Genomic DNA, 15,966 nt, shown 5'->3' with positions numbered 1-15,966 from the left:
GAATTCCAGTCTTTTGGAGAAAAAGCATTCTGGATGGACCTACAGAATGTAGTTATGTGGTTATGATTCCACATTTCCGTCTTAAAACCGCACCAAATTACAGTGGTCTTTCGAAAGGTATGTATCCTGTTACTCCTGTGTTTTTCATAGTGTGAACTGTGACCCATCACTGACTGGGTTTGTGAAACCAATTTAATGGTTGTGACCAGTATTCTTGTTTTAATGACAAAATTGTTTTAAAAAATGCATCACATGTATGTGTATTATTTCATGAAACTTTTGTTTCAGTTTTATATCTGGTATGTCATGCTGTAAAATGTATTTCTTACTCTAAATCTAAGCTAAGATCACTTGAGGCCACTGCCCTATTACTTAACAATTGGGAGCTTATTGAAATATGGTGCCACCTCCTTGTGATCTCGACATCTAAGTCTCTGGGTAACACTGGAAATTCCAAAGGCCAGAGAGACAACATGTTGGGACATCCTTGGAAAAGTTACCTTATTTGAGCGCTGCAAGAAAGAGCATCAGCAACAACCAGAGGCTGCAAGGCTGGGCGGGGTTGTATTTTCCTACTTGTTCCAGACTTGTGGAGCATCTTCCACTGCCAGAGACTACTCTGGGCATGTTCATATATGCTGAATCATTTAATCACCGCGGCAGGTATATAAACTAGGTACTGACAGTCCATTTTGTCTAGGAGGAAACTGGTGTCAGAGAGACCAGGGAATTTGCTTGGGAGCAGCAGTCCTGAGTGGTGGAGCGGGCGTCAGGCACCGGTAACACAGCACAACCGGGCTAGCCCACTGGAAAGTGGGACTGGTCATGCCATCCTCTTTGATTCAATGATTTTGCTCTCCACCTTTTCTGTCTCCTTCGACCACAGTAGATCTTGCATTTATCTGTTCTGCTCTTTCAGTTTCCAAATTAGATTGGACTTGAGGAAACCGTTCACCAAAACAAAACACAATAAGACAAAACGAAACTACCTCCCCAAACTGGACACCGTGTTAAACAATTAGTTTAAGCATTTCGAGGTATGCTTAAATTTGCAAAGAACTAACTTAAATTTGTACATTTACATATGCATATAAACAGCAGATTACAAATAATTTAGAATCACGTAGGACCTCCATGAACCCTTGAGTATGGGGGCCAGACCCAACAAGTTCTCATATTACACTCCAAATGCAAATCTATGTCAATCCTACTGAAGACTTCCTGGAGCTATTAAAGGCTACCTTGTCTCTGGCCAGCAAAACTGAGTCCAGATCTCAGTGAAATGCCTTTCATCTTCCACCATCCTCCCCTCTTCCACCAGGTTCCTTTCCTTGCGGTGGGCTACTGCCCCACAGATCTCTCCCCCAAACCTCCTCTTCCTTCAGCTTATTCAACCACAGGCAGGGCCCCTTATGCAACCTCCTGCCCCATCCCACTCAATAGCTACTCAGCAGGCAGGTCCCACTCAGCACACAGAGCTTTAAACACAGAGGTCACCTAATGTTCTCTGAGCATGGTGGGCTGGGCATGGTGGAGGGGGACCAGCCTTTAACTTTCTCCTCCCTGGATGGGGACCCTCCTCCCTGGATGGGAATGGGCGAAGCCCTGAGTCTGATCCAGATCTGCTTATTCTTTCATAGCCCTGGTTCCCCAGCATTCCCTGGCTCATGGAGTCCCCTTGTGGTCTTTGCAGCTGATTCACTACGTAGAGTTAGAGGAGTCTCGGTCTGTAGATGCTCAAGGACTCTCATAAAGCTCAGTGCCGTCCACACTGACTAGAACGCAGGGCTCAGCACTGCATTTCCAGTGCTACTCCTATTATTAATGCTGTCCCTAGTTCCTGCTACTGAGCAAGTCCTTATGCAACAGGGCAGTATCCTGGGGCTCCCACGAACTCAAATACAATCTCCAGACAGTGAAGGAAGCTGCATATGTTCTGGGGGCTTTAGAGAATTATGGCTTAAAGCAGTAAGAGGAACATCTTCTGGGTTGAGTGGTCCTTGAAGACTCCCATGTGATTCAAAAGTCCTTTTCTTGCCTATTATTCCCTTTTTTGCTTTCAAGCATCTCCTCTAGCAGCAGCAGCTGGAGCTAAAAGCTATTTCCCTCTAACAAAGCACAGCTTTCCCAAGGTCCTTGCTATTAACGCTTTGGTGCCTGCTGACATGTGAGAGCAGCAGCAGGATGGGAGGTGGAGGGGCAGGTGTGCTGTGTGGGATGGCTTAGATTCTGCTGGACTCAGTGAGTGAGGGCAGTATCCCAGGTTTTCCCTTGTTATCCTGAGAGTGGAGTTTCCTCAGGTTTCCTGAGAGTGGAGAGTAACTATTTCTTTTGCTACAAGGATCTCCAGATCCTTATTCCTGATCTAAGGTTAGGTTCTAGGTATGCCCACATTCACACAATACTTTGGTTCCATACTTGAGAAGCAACGGAACTATCACATTATTTTTAAGCAGCAGCACACAAGCCATTAGTGCCAATCCCAGGAGTGGACATCTTGAAACTTTAAGGAACATAACATTTAAAATGCAAGCGAAAGATCAGATTTCATCATTCCCAATTACTCATGCTGTTGATATCACCCTGTAGGCTCCATCCAGGTGGGGAGGCAAAACTGTAGCTATGTGGCTGCCCTGCCCTGCTTCAAGGTCCTATGATGCGATCTTCTACAGCACGGGGACCTCAGTTGTCAACCCATTCTAGAACCTTGTGTGCCAAGATGAGTCAAACTCCACATCCTTTGCCTCCACTATCAGGTGAACCCCGCCTGCCAAGCTGAGATCCTACTTGGATCCTAGCTCAATCCTAAAAGTTTGCCATGAAGACCTCTGCCATTATTCTCTCTAAACAGAAGCCCACCCTGATCCCTGCACTCTTGGCTTCTTTGTTAGAGGTTGAATCTGCAGCTACAGTCACTGCCACTGGAGGGCTCCACTCACTACCCCTAGATGGAAGCTTCCAGAACTAAGAAGGGAGTACCTGATGCTCTACCTTGATATCTTAGCTATGGACTCTGTGGGCTCCCTGCCCATCTTCTCCTTGTGAGTAGGTGTTGCCTGTTCCAATTCAGCTCTGTTCCTCAGTGTGACTGTGATTCCAGGCAACAAAGAGAGAATGTAGATAAGCCACAACTAAAACAGCACTCTGAATCCGCATCTCCATGCCTCCTTCAGAGACTTCATTAAGCATTAATGACACGAAGGAAAATTCAGAATGTTTACACTGCTTAACTTGAATCAATTTGATCTCTTTGGATGGCATTTTCTTGATTGGTTTTATGATCTTTTCTAGTAAACCTTCTAAATCTGGACATTTACTGTCAGTATGTATAGTATTTAAGCACTCTCCACTCAGATCCTCAGCTACGTGGGGAGAAAAAAAAAAGTACATCTTTGTTTTCCCAACCCTCATTCATAGCTGCTTCTCTTTTGATAATCTGAGCACAACTCACGGTGGTACTCCCTAAACCTACAAGTTAAAATTGCACTTTGTAATTGCTTTGTGATTTTTCCCCATTTCCTTATAACATTTTTAAGCATTTCAATCACCAATGTCATCACATTTCATGTTCTGAATTTGATTTAAAATGGGAGAAAATATGTAACTCTACCACTATTGATTATAGGCTTTAGCCTGTGAGCTTTCGCTCATAAATAAAAATAAAATTATAAGAATAGGACTAAAAGATAATGTTAGAGCTGCTAAAATATCGCTATTAAAAGAATATAGATTTTTATTTTCATTCTAAACAGAACTGTAGTACACGGTAGGGGACATCAACAGGAAATGACAGGCATGTGACTGATCTTCATTGCTGAGGAACTGTGTCTTTATCAACCCAAGGGAGCCACCATAAGCTAGAGAGCTGCCCACAGGTCCTGCAGGTTCATGCAGGGTTTGAATTTCCCTTTGCAAAATAAGATACAAATACAACAGGAAAGCAGATTTCCCCCTCACTTTATACAGCATTTGCATGTCATTAAGAGCAGAAAGTCTCTCTTCTGGCCATGACTGTTTCAACATGTGAGCTAAGCAATCAAACATTGACAATGCTTTCTTAGGAAAATTTCACTGAATGTCTATCATGTGCCATGTACTTTGTTAGATACTGGACATACCATAGTGGGCAAAACAGAAGAGTGGATCTCGTGGCAGCTTTGGGAATGGTTCTCTTCACTCCAAAGGAACACCAAATGGGTCAGGAGTGGATGTTTACCAGTGTCCCAGAAAATATATTTGTTTTAAACAACAGAAATCCTACCTCATATTGCTTACATAGCAAAGGGAATTTATATGCTGACATATTCACAGAGGTAATACTATGTTCAGGAGTGGCTTGATCCAGCCGCTTGATCAAGGGTCTAGATTCTTTTTCTTTCTATTCTGCCATCCATGGGGTTGGCCTCATCCCATGCCCGGATCTTCTACAGATTTAAAAGGGCCACAGCTGCTCCTGGGGTATACGCTTCTTTGTTTACATCCAACAGGAAAGAGACAGCATCTTTGTCCAAACATTCACACCAAATGTTGTATAATCTTCTCCAACTGAATCAGCTTATGCAGTGCTAATCCCCCATGGATGGTTTGAGTGGTTTAGCCTCGGACCAGGTCATAGTTTCATCACTGAAGCCAAGGAGGGAGCTATGCTCCCTAGAATCCCCAATCAGAACCATCAAAAAGAAGGTCTGATGCTGGGGAGGCAACTAATTAACACTCACACTGTGTGTGGGCACCTGCAGAACTGGGCAAAATCCTTGTGAGCTCTCTTGCTTCTTGTTCTTGGGATGTGAGAACTAAAGCCATCTACCCCAACACAGCTGTCTACAGAACACACTCTACGTCAACTTGACTGTAACTATTCTACTGTCTTCATTAACACAACTTTACTATACCTGGAGAGTCTTGCCATGAGAGATAAAAGTTGTAAATAACATCATTGTTTATTACAGGGAATTCTCAAAAGACCATCAAATTCTTCCTTAGTATCAAAAGACAAGTTTATGCCCCCAAACTCTTTGAATTTTGTTCTCACAATCCTCACCTTGCTGTGTCCACCTAAATTATCACCTCATGATCTTTACGGAATCCTAACGAAGCTCCCCCATTCCGTAGCAGGCAAGCAGTAAACTCAGCTTTGCCCTATTAACAGGTTGTTCTGGTGATATTTGGGAGGCCGCAGTCAACAGGCACATCTCCCAAAAGACTCATTTCCAGGAGCAGTGGCCTTCCACACATCCCCATCCTCTGCCAAGATGCACCACTCTTGCTCCAGGCCCACCAACCCCCCAAGTTCCCTCTTACCCCTAGATACCACCTAGGGGTGTGGCTCTTTCCGAGGCTGGTAGGAACTCTTCTGGTGCATTTCATCTATGGGGGAAGAATTGGCCCATTGGCCCACTGTATAAACTGTCACCTCAGAATGCCACTCCTGGAGATGGAGATTGCTGAAGCCTTAAGCCCGTTGTTAACCACTTTTTATTTAATTGTTATTCAAGTGTGCAGCAGGTGTGCTCCAGGGCAGAGACTGCTGGGGCGAGGTCATTTGTGAGAGAGAGGAGAGTCAAGATGCAATTGACTTTTTGTTCAGGTAGAAATGTTATTTTCTAACACACTGTTATTATCTCTTATAACTCTAGTGTTGCCCCAAATGTTTCCATGTTTTATATGATCACCAGCTCTACAGATACTCAGAAGAACCACTGGTTTTGCATCCCAGCTAAAGATGAAAAAATGCTTAGTGTCTTTTTTTTTTTTTTGATAACTAATTCAATACAAGAAAGAAGACTGCTTGGGAAATACTGAGTGCTCTTGGCTTTGTTTGCTGACCATTTCTTCCACCAGCTGGAAATACAATGCCTCATTAACACTAACCGTGCCTACTTGTCCAAACGGCACTCTGGTCACTTGTAACAATTGGCACAGATTCCAAAAGGTTTGTTAACATTCTTCAGATCCCAAACATATAGCATATCTTTATGTTCTTTGCAATTGGTTTTGCTTCAGTGGTACTGCAGGTGTTTATGGATACTGGCATGCTAAATCTCACCAATAAAAATAGTTAATTTTTTCCAAAAAAAATTTCAACTACGAGTCCTTTATTTTATCCAAAAAATCATTTTCTTCTATTTTTTTATTTTTTATTGTCACACGTAGGTGGAGCGAATCATTACATTGTGTAAAACTGCTGCTAAAGTGTTTCTCTGTTGAGAAAACTAACTTATGGATTAATGTCCTTGTCCCTCCTGATCGGTTCTCATTCAGGGTGCAGCTGTCTACCCTTCACCACAGACATCTCGGTGCTGTTTCTGCTTCCTCTGTCTCTTACAAAAGAAGACACTAAAATACTCTAGAACCCGGCCACCTATGTCGGCTCAGGGGGGTCCTTTAAGATTTAACAAGGTGTCTCTTTACTGTTCTGAATATTTTTCACTTTCATTCAAAATGCAAAGCTATCATCACCAGATGCAGTTTGTGATGTAAGAAAGAAAGAAGGAAGGAAGGAAGGAAGGAAGGAAGGAAGGAAGGAAGGAAGGAAGGAAAGAAAGAAAGAAAGAAAGAGAAGCAACAGGCTCAAATGGAGTCACTTGTGCAAACATCCCGCATCATCAAACAAGGACTTAATACCTAGCCTACCTGCAGTTCAGCCTCTCCCAGGAATGTGACCCTTAACCAATCAATCTGGACTTATCTGGTCAGTAGCACTAGTGAGGTATTCTGCCTGACCCCTACTTTCCCCCAAAGGAAGGTTATCTTACCTGAAACAATCCACTCTTTGCTAGAGCAACTTCCTGCTTCATTCACCTCGTTCTGCCTACAGAAGGCTTTCATTTTGTACAGCTCTTCAGAGCTCCTTTCTATCTGCCAGACGGGAGGCTGCTCAATTCATGAATTACTGTATAAAGCATGTAAGATCTTTCAATTTACTCAGTTGAATTTCGATTTTTTAAACAATGGGAACAAAGTGAGGAAATGGCCTCTTCTCATATCCTCCTTCTAAATGGAAAAAAGTCAATCAAAACGTACAGCTAAATAAATTAGGGCCATCTCCATTTGAACAGCCCCCTGCAAGTTCTGTGTCAGGACCTTTTACATCTTTCCTTGAACTGACTTGTACTTTGGACTCCATCGAAAACTGTGGAACTTTAGAACTAAAGGAAACCAAATGCCATCACAATATGCCTCATTCATTCATTCTTTCATTCGTTCATCAATACTAATTCAATACCCATGTAAGAGGGATAGTATTTCCATTCTCTGCAAATCATGTTGTTCCATGCAATGAATCAATGCCATAGGGCAATAAGCCAAGGGCAATAAGCCAAGGGCAAATAACACAAGGTCAATTATCAGCCAGTCCCTCATGAAATAAGAGTCTGGAAAGCCAGGCCTTGTTCAGGGAAAAGAGATACATCCAAATTCCAAATGTTCCCTTTGCATGTTGAGAGGAAACCGTAGAGATCTGAACATAAGGCATAAGTAGAGAGGAGTCATGTTATGTATAAAGTAAGTGTAATAGAAAGAGTTGGGGGTTTCCCCAAAAAGAAAGACGAGATATAGCTTTAGTGACTTATGAGAAGTCATTTTAGGTACCCAGCTAGTTTCCCTCATCTGTGCCTTACCTGGCTCTAGAAGCAGGAGCACACTTCTAGAAGAACATCCTAAGAGATGTTAGAATTACAAAGAAATGCAAAAACCTCAGTAGTTAAGGATTTTAAGGGAACAAAGGGAATGTAAAAATCACTAGTCTCCACCAGGCCAGGAAATAGCCTCACCCTATCAGAGACAACCAGTGGTAAAACTCCCAGCGCTGGTTCAAAAGTAAGCAAGGCCCCGCCCTCCTTACCCAAGAGAAGGAGCCCCAAACCCCAGTCAGTTTATACCTGCTCTCAGAGCATACCCGTGTCTAACAGTTACCTCTGCTTCATTATAATGTCACAGTATCAGCCTTAAATGGAGCACAAGCTTCTTTAACATGACATAGGATGAATGTATAGGCATGTTTTCTAAGTACACCTGCACAACCTTGTGGCCCGCCTTCACAAGTGGTGACAGAGCTCCCCTTTCTGAATACTCATCCTAAACTCTAAATAAAAAGAACCTACTCATCCTTGCTTGGGATGGGGGGTGGTCACGACTTTGGAAGTTATTCCCTATGATCTCCTTACTGGCTGCAAAACAAAGTTTCCTTTCTGTGAAAACTCCCCCTGGTGTGGTATCTACCTGTAACTCACCAAGGAGCAAACTCACATTAGTTCAGTTACAGAAGATTCTTCCAGCTGGGAGGAGGAAGTAGAGAGCTTTGGCAAAAGAGACAGGGAGAGGGGAAGACAGGATCTCCTGTGAGGTCCTGGTTTCACCCCTCAGGTCTAAAATCCCAAGTTTCAGGTGGATTGAGGAGGAAGCTGAAGGTGGATGTGTCGCTCTACCAACATGAGGCCAGAGGAACAACATAGAAATGGCCATGTGGGGCACCTGGCTGGCTCAGTGGGTAGACAGTGTGACTCTTGATCTTGAGGTTGTGACTTCGAGCCCCATGTTGGTCATGGAACCTACTTAAAAATAAAATCTTAAAAAAAAAAAAAGGCCATGTAACTCAATGGACATGCAGAGGGTGTCTATACTGTCATCAAGTCCCCTGAAGCTCCTATGTGTCTCTGATGTTTGGAGGGTGTGTAAAGGAGGGTACTATTGGCTGACAGGGTTCCAGGGGTTCCAGCAAGTGGGGAAGTGACCCCGTACCAAGGGGTGCAAAAACCTCCTAGGCCAGGCATCAAGTGAAAGATGCTGTCAGACCTCAGAGATCCTCAGGGCTGGCAACAGCCACATTCAGGTTTGGCCAGCCTCGAAGGGGCTGAGCTCCCACAGAGTAATCAGGCCTGGCTTGGGCTTGTTCTGTAAGGACAGGTAGCAAGTTACATCAGCAGGGATCCTCAGCACAGGCAGAGACAGTGTGGCATCTGATGGCCAGAGACAAGAAGGAAAATGTCCCCTGTCAGGTGAAAGCATGCAGTCCACTCCTGTCACAAGGCCTTTAGGCTTCCCTACACCTGGATGGCAGCTTAGGAAGGAGAGGAGACTTCTAGAAAGAAGGGAAATAGCTCTGGTAGAGAATTTAAGCATTATATTTGACTAAATATTTACGCCAGAGAAACCAAGATAACCTAGAAAAGACCAGAAATCATTAATTAGCAAGATCAAGTTTTTTTTTTTTCCCCTTCCTGTTCTTTACCAGGATGGTATTCATTTTAGATAATAAAGAAATTTACATTTTCTTACACTATTTTAATGTACTTCAAGTGCTTCTGGTTCTCTCGGTTCCCATCCAGGCCAAGCATTTTGTTGTCTGAGGCACTGAGATCTTCTGTTGGAGTGGGGGGGGGGGGGTGTCACCACATGCAGAAGATACTGTGATAGCATGTGGCCCTCCAGGTACAGACTCCTCATTTCCTCCATCACTATCTGCTGACACACATTAGGCTTATGCTCAGCTCAATGACCCAGTTCTTGGGCTACCCCTTCACAGGGCAAAGCATGTGATCGCCAGCCTCAGTTCATCCCTTACTTATCAGAACTGAATTCACGGTGTTTCCAAAGACCAGCAATGGGGGTGCTGTAGGCACCTCAGGTACATCCTGCTTCTGTGTGGCAGCACTTTCCAGGGCTCTCCCTGTCCTGTCCTTCACTCCACACTTTCCCCTACCCAGTCTCAGTTTCCTTCTCTGCTAGTCTAGTCCTCACCTGGGCCCACGTCCTGCAATAGACGCCAAGTCCTCTGATGGGAACCTCATCACCTGCTTGGTTCTTTCTAGCCAACCCCTCCCCGTTGTGGAGAATCACTTTTGTTTCTTCAGTCTCTTGTAAATAACAATTTGCCCAAAGTGCTAAAGGCTCTGAGTCCCTCACTTCAAAATCTGGGTAGCACTGCGTTTCGCCTGCGTCAACGTCTCCGTCCTGCCTGGGCCCTTCTCAGGAAGCTGGAAGGAGCACTGGCTCACACTGCAATGACCCCTGGGGCGGGGGAAGACACCTAACCCAACCGGAGCAATCAGATGCCGTCTCCCGGGAATGTGTGTACCTCGAAGACTTCAGGCAGGTTCTGCGGGGCACTTGATGGCCACTATCTAGAACTGGTTTCAACAGCCTGGTCGTGTAACTCCCAGTGGCGTCTGGATAACTGATGCTTGCTGTTGTTCTACAGCTGTAAGCTTACACCTTCAAGAGGTTCCAGAGGGTGGTAGGTGAGTACTCTGGTCATACTGGGCCACACTTGTCCCTCAGTTATGCCAGGAACTGCACAACTCTTGAGTTGTAGGGGGCACTGGGCTCAGTGAGGTGGCCCTGCAGACCACCAGACCAAGTGGGTGCAGAACCCCCTTGTATATACACACACATAGGAAAGGCTGAGCTTAGAGAGAGGAGACTTATCCACACCTAAGCACAACGTGAATAGGACTCTGGGGTTTAGAATCTTGTATCGCCGCCCGTCAGGATAATGTTGCTGATCTTCATTATACATTCTGATTGGATATTCTCTCTTCTCTCTCTTTTAGAGGTTTTATTTAACCAAATGGTGTCTGTGTCCGGTCTTCCCATTACACCAGTTCACTGCTTGTTAATGCAGAGGTTATGCAGCACTATGGGGGGAAAGTGATGAAAACCTGGGACTACTTTTATTATTCTCACCAGGGTTCATGATGTAGGCCAGCTCCACTCCAGAAGGGTGGGAAGGGTGCTGGGCTGTGACCAGGCCAACACCATCTTCTCCAGGATATCAAAGGGGGGGGGGCTGTAGTGGAAGCTCCAAGAGTTCTACTACCTCCTGAGGCCCCCTGGAAGGGATATTCCTGTCCCCGAGTCCCAGGCAGCTGGCTCTAGGGGAGTCTGCACAGCTTCCCAAGCCTTTAACATCATGGAGAGTGAAGGGAGCTATATTGGCTGACCTTTGAGTGTGCAGTGAAGCCATCCAGAAACCCTGAGAGAGAAATGGATTTCTGGACTCATTGCCTTTGAAGACTCCATCTGCCACCTGCCCTGGCAAGGTCAGGGTGTGTTGGATGCAGCCCCGCCCGAGCCGGCTGCCAAATCTCTGCAGGGTTCAGGGTTCAGTCTTAACCTGGTCCCTCAGCCCCCAGCGGTGAAGAGCTTCTGCCAGGCCAGACTCCCTTTATACTAAATCCTAACTACCCCATAATCTCTCTCTGCCTTTTTCTCATTCACGTATACACACATGCTTATGTACACACACACACACACGCACACATACACAAACACACACAGAACTGGGACTTAATTGCTGTTTTTGCTTTTACGCAGAAAATCTAAAGGTTCTCAGACAGTGTAAGAGGAGAGGAGAAGAATCAGAACTTAAGGGCATGCATCTACGTCTAGCCCCTTCCCCCCGTCTGAGGGTGCAGGGGGTGGGATTTCCAGCCTTCCTTTTATCCTCCATGGCAAACATGATGGTTCCATGAGGACACACGGCAGCCCCTTACCATGCGGGGCATACATAGTACTGACCGTAGCAGAGAACCTCCCTGAGCATCTACAGCCGCTGTGGCTTCACTGTCTGATCCTCACAACCACCCTTGGGAGACAGGCGCTGTTAGGGGCCACTTTGCAGAGGAGAACACTGAGATTCAGAAAGGGAGGAACAACTTGTGAGTGGCAGCACTGGGATCTGACTCTAGGTCCATCCAACTCCACAGTGAGTGCCTCTGACCAACGGCTCTGAGTCCAGTTCCCTCCTTCCTTACAGCTGTCAGCAAAGCGCAATGACCTCTCCAATCCTGCTTTTCATCTCATCTGGTACCAGTGCCCCGATTCTGTTGGCTGCACGATTATTTTTAAAAGGGAAAGTACCGCTTCCACTCTTGGGATGGATGTGGGGTCCTGGGCGCATACTTCAAAGAGACAGGAAGCAACGGGGCAGAGATGGCCCCCTCTTCACTTGCCCCTCACAAAGGTGTGCAGGCACGTCATTCTGGGGCAGCAGTTAAGAGACCACTGTTGTACCAGCTGAAGTCATTCTAGCTGCTGCAACACACGACTCCCAAGTTTCGGTGGTTTAACCCTAAAAACACTGATTTCTCACTTACATGGCTATCATACCCTTATTTGCAAAAAAGTCAAGTGCCCAGGGTTTAGGGACCATCTCCCAAGTGAACAAAGTCAGACAGTGCTTTTTCCTCAGGAGTGAAAAGAAGTCTCCAAGGCCCGCTTTCCACGCTCCCCATTGGGTACCATGCATTCACCGCCACTCAGGGTCCCGTGCACAATACACCACCTGTCCTCACTCCCCGGCAAGGACACTGAGAAGGAGCTGCTGTGCACCAAACAGGGGCTCCTGTCTCAGCCCCACACCACATCCCTAAACTTTACTCCTTTCCCATCCTGGGACCTGAGAGGCAGAGAGCTCTGTGACATTCTGTGACACTCCTGATTACAAACAAGAATTACAGTCAGCTGTGACTGAAGGGTACAAAAAGTCTATTACCACTGCTCTGATGGTCACTGGTACTGACAGACTCAGGCAGTATAATGAGCCCTCACATGGACTCCTTTGAGGGCTCCCCCCAGGAGCTAAAGAAGTGAGGGGCAGTTGGGTTAGCATCTGACTTGCAGCTACTTCTCAGGTGATTCAGGGGGCCGTGGGTCTCCCTCAGGGATTAATTTTGAGTCCAGAAAAGAACGAGTCTTAACTTCACTGGCCCAGGGGCAGAGATATCCTTGGGGACCTATAAATTAGGGGGCCTTAGGTGCTGCTTGAATACACCCCAGGCCCTGAAGCTTAGAATCAGTCCATAGGTTCTATGCCGGTCTTCTCCCTCAGGCACGATCTCCAACAAAGGAAGACTGTCCCTTCCTCCCCAGGGCCTTCTGCCTCCCCAGGTCTGCCTCGACCCGACTCTCCTGAATCTTGATGGAAACGGAACCCACACCACTGAGGTTTTGTCTTGGCCTCTCAGGATGGCTTTGCTGGGAGTAGAGCTGCCTGTACTGGAAGAATAAGGGGCAAGTTCTCTGCCTGGAACCCATGCTCCCTGGAGTCCCGTTTTCCAGGGGCTTACTTCCCATCACTTAACCAAGAGCAGGAGGGAAAATGCTTTCCTGGACAGTCTCACCTGCCACCTTTGTGCTCCTGTAGCACCTGATATGGATGTTAAAGCTCATGACTGTGCATTTTAGTGGTTAGTTTGCATGCCTTCTTCTGTCTCTTTTGTGGTCTACAAGCTCTTCACAGGATGGTTTCTTATTCACATCTATTCTCTTTACCTAATACGGCATTTGACTCTCACAGGTGATACCTAGTAAATGCAATTTGTTTTTGAAAGAATGAGTTAGCACATAAATAAGAGAGGGTGTCAGTGAGCAAAGATGGATGGGGGAAGCGTGAATGAGAAGTAAATGATGGGGGGGGTGGTAAATGAATGAATGAAGGTGTGAAGCAGAATGATGGCCCACCGGATGCAAGTATTCACTCATCTCTTCTTCCCTGCACACAAACCCCGGTTTTTAGTTGGGACTATTTACACCCAGTAAAAGAATACATTTCCCACATGTGTCCATGCGACTAAACTCTGTGACTAAGTTAAATATAAGTAGATGTGTCACATGAGACATCAAAGAAAATCCTTTGAAAGAGAATGTGTGTGCTCTTGGATCTTGCCTCTTTCTACCTTTGGATGACCTGAAAAGATATGTTGGAGCTTAGCAGCCATGTTGTTCAATGAGGTGACCTCAAAAAAAACCTCACACTGGGACAGTGAAGCAGAAAGACAGAAGTCTAGTTCTCTATTGTAATCACAGAGCCACTAGGCTACCTTCTTTTGGACCTTTTTTTATGTAAGAGAGATATAAATTTCTATTTCATTTGTTGTTTTGTGCATTTTTATCACATGTAGTTGAATCTGATATTAAACAGCTTGTCCAGAATCACAGGTTAATGCTACAGCCGGTCCTGGAATCCAGGCCTCCTCTCTCCTAGTCTCAGGTTCTTTCTGATGCTACACATAAGTCACTATATGGTGACCTGAAATTCCACACTCATCTGGATCCTGTAGACACCTTCCAAATGTCAACCCAAAGCCATGACATAAAATCAGAGAATCTTAGTCATTCTTGAAGACAATCAAAGTGAGGTATGAGTGATCAATGTCCAAAACCCACTAGACAGATGGGGAGCACAGACTCAACCTCAGACTGAATGCAATTTCCAACGGCCTCAGAAAAGGCAACCAGAGAAACCCATCAGTGACTGTAGACCCCGGTACACTCACACTCTTGGTGTCTTCTGCATTTCAACAGTAAAGCATTTATTCTTCCGCAAAGTGGAGCATGTGGGAGTGGGGTCTTACCTCCACCAGGGAATGCCAGTGTGCAATGGGCTTCCGAGGATACGACAACATCTCACTCCAGTGGTCTCTGCCCAGCCTCTCGGCTTCGTTGCCTACTTGACACACGCCGATGATCTCATTATGACCTACACTGTGAAAACGGCCCACAATAACTTTTTCTTAAAATTTTGGTATGTAAGAGCAACAACTACTCAAACCGAGAGGAATTAGGCAAAGGGTGGTTCTTTTCATTCCTTAATTTAAAACTACAGGACAAGCTTAAAAGCCAATAGAACTTGGGATCCAAGATGGTACTTGGTGGCACAGAGAGGAAGAGCAGAGGTTAGCTGTCACACACCTGAGCTTTTGTAACACTGGCATGGCTTAGCTTGTTCCTGATGCATGCTAGGGATGACAACTCTGGTTCTAGAATGAGGCTGACCTCCAGGTCTTCAAACCTATGTAATGAAAAGGAGGCCATCTGAAAGGAGTTCCTTGCATTAATGGCTGCTCAAATTCCTATAAGAGGCAACCAAGTATGTGTAAAAGAGAAGTATTGGGTAGGGCAGCCATAGTCTGGAGCTTACAAAGGGGGCAGGGTGGGGATACTTCCTGAGTCTCCTTGCAACCCCTCTCTTCAGGGAATGTGTGTTATCACACTCTCCCCTCCTTCCTTCCAAGCCCACCTTTGCTTCTTTGACTCAACTTGATTTCCCTACTGTAGAAAGATATTTAGCTCCTTTAACTTTAGGGCTAATATTTCTGAAACTTTCCCTGGGTAGGTGCCTGCCTTGGGGCAATCTTTCCCCTTAGCAGTTTCTGGTTAGAAGTCGCCTGTGTAACTAGAATGATATGACCCATCCTTTAACTCTTTAGGATCCGAGCTCATGGACTTTCTGTTGTTTTCCTTCCTGCAAAGATGAGCAATTTTTCTCCTATTTGTATGTAGGGAGTAATGGCAAGACACGGGTGGGGGAGTGTGAAGGACATTTGAGTCTGTGCTCATTAAAATCAGTTGTGTGCAGAAGCCCCATGAATTCTGCCATGGATTTTTCCAGGCAGATTCATGAGTTTACTGAGAATTGAATTGAAGCAGAGCTCATATAATCAGATTTGTTGATGCGGGCATCTTGGCAATCGCTTGAAAAAAGCTGGCCTAGATTTCCACGGTTGGTGGGCAACGTCCCCTCCTGTGACCTGACACTACTGGTGTTGTATTTCGTCCAGAGAAGACAAGATAAGGTTGATTGCTCCATGTGGGCTGTCACACCCATGGGCAGCTGAGCCAACCCATGTGTTCCCTGAGCTGGAAGACAGTTCTGTTTCACCTAGGCATCTGCTAGAAAGGGTGTTCAGGGCACTGATGCTGCCTTAGTGACATTTCAGGGGTATGTGGGAAAATTTTCAGCTACAAATAATATTTGTAAGATTATATTAGAAGTCAGAATGATTTTTTTTTTTATACTTGTGCCCAGACCACGTGGGAGGTTTCCAATTAAAAAGAGACTGCATTTCAGTCCAATGACTGGTTTAACATGTCTAATTCCCTGTTGGTACTTCCTTTGCATATTAAAATGACTGTTTTTCAAATCTGTCCTTTAAATACACAATTGGCTACAATGCAGGCTATAAA

At 45.4% G+C, this 15,966-nt stretch overlaps 1 protein-coding gene across 2 annotated transcripts in view; it reads right to left on the bottom strand.

Annotated features, from left to right (window-relative positions):
- Positions 1-15,966, bottom strand: part of SYT9 (synaptotagmin 9) — a 199,373-nt gene that overhangs the window by 36,714 nt on the left and 146,693 nt on the right. Inside the window, exon 6 of one of the 2 annotated variants that reach the window (XM_047823863.1) lies at positions 14,355-14,484. In XM_047823863.1, coding sequence (XP_047679819.1) covers positions 14,355-14,484 — 130 coding nt within the window. The remainder of the gene's footprint in view (positions 1-14,354; positions 14,485-15,966) is intronic. The other variant, XM_047823864.1, reaches the window with a different exon arrangement.

This window comes from Prionailurus viverrinus, chromosome D1, assembly GCF_022837055.1.
Source record: "Prionailurus viverrinus isolate Anna chromosome D1, UM_Priviv_1.0, whole genome shotgun sequence".
Classification (NCBI taxonomy): domain Eukaryota; kingdom Metazoa; phylum Chordata; class Mammalia; order Carnivora; family Felidae; genus Prionailurus; species Prionailurus viverrinus.
Note: the sequence above shows the minus strand (reverse complement) of the source record. Positions and strands in the feature narration are given on the sequence as shown.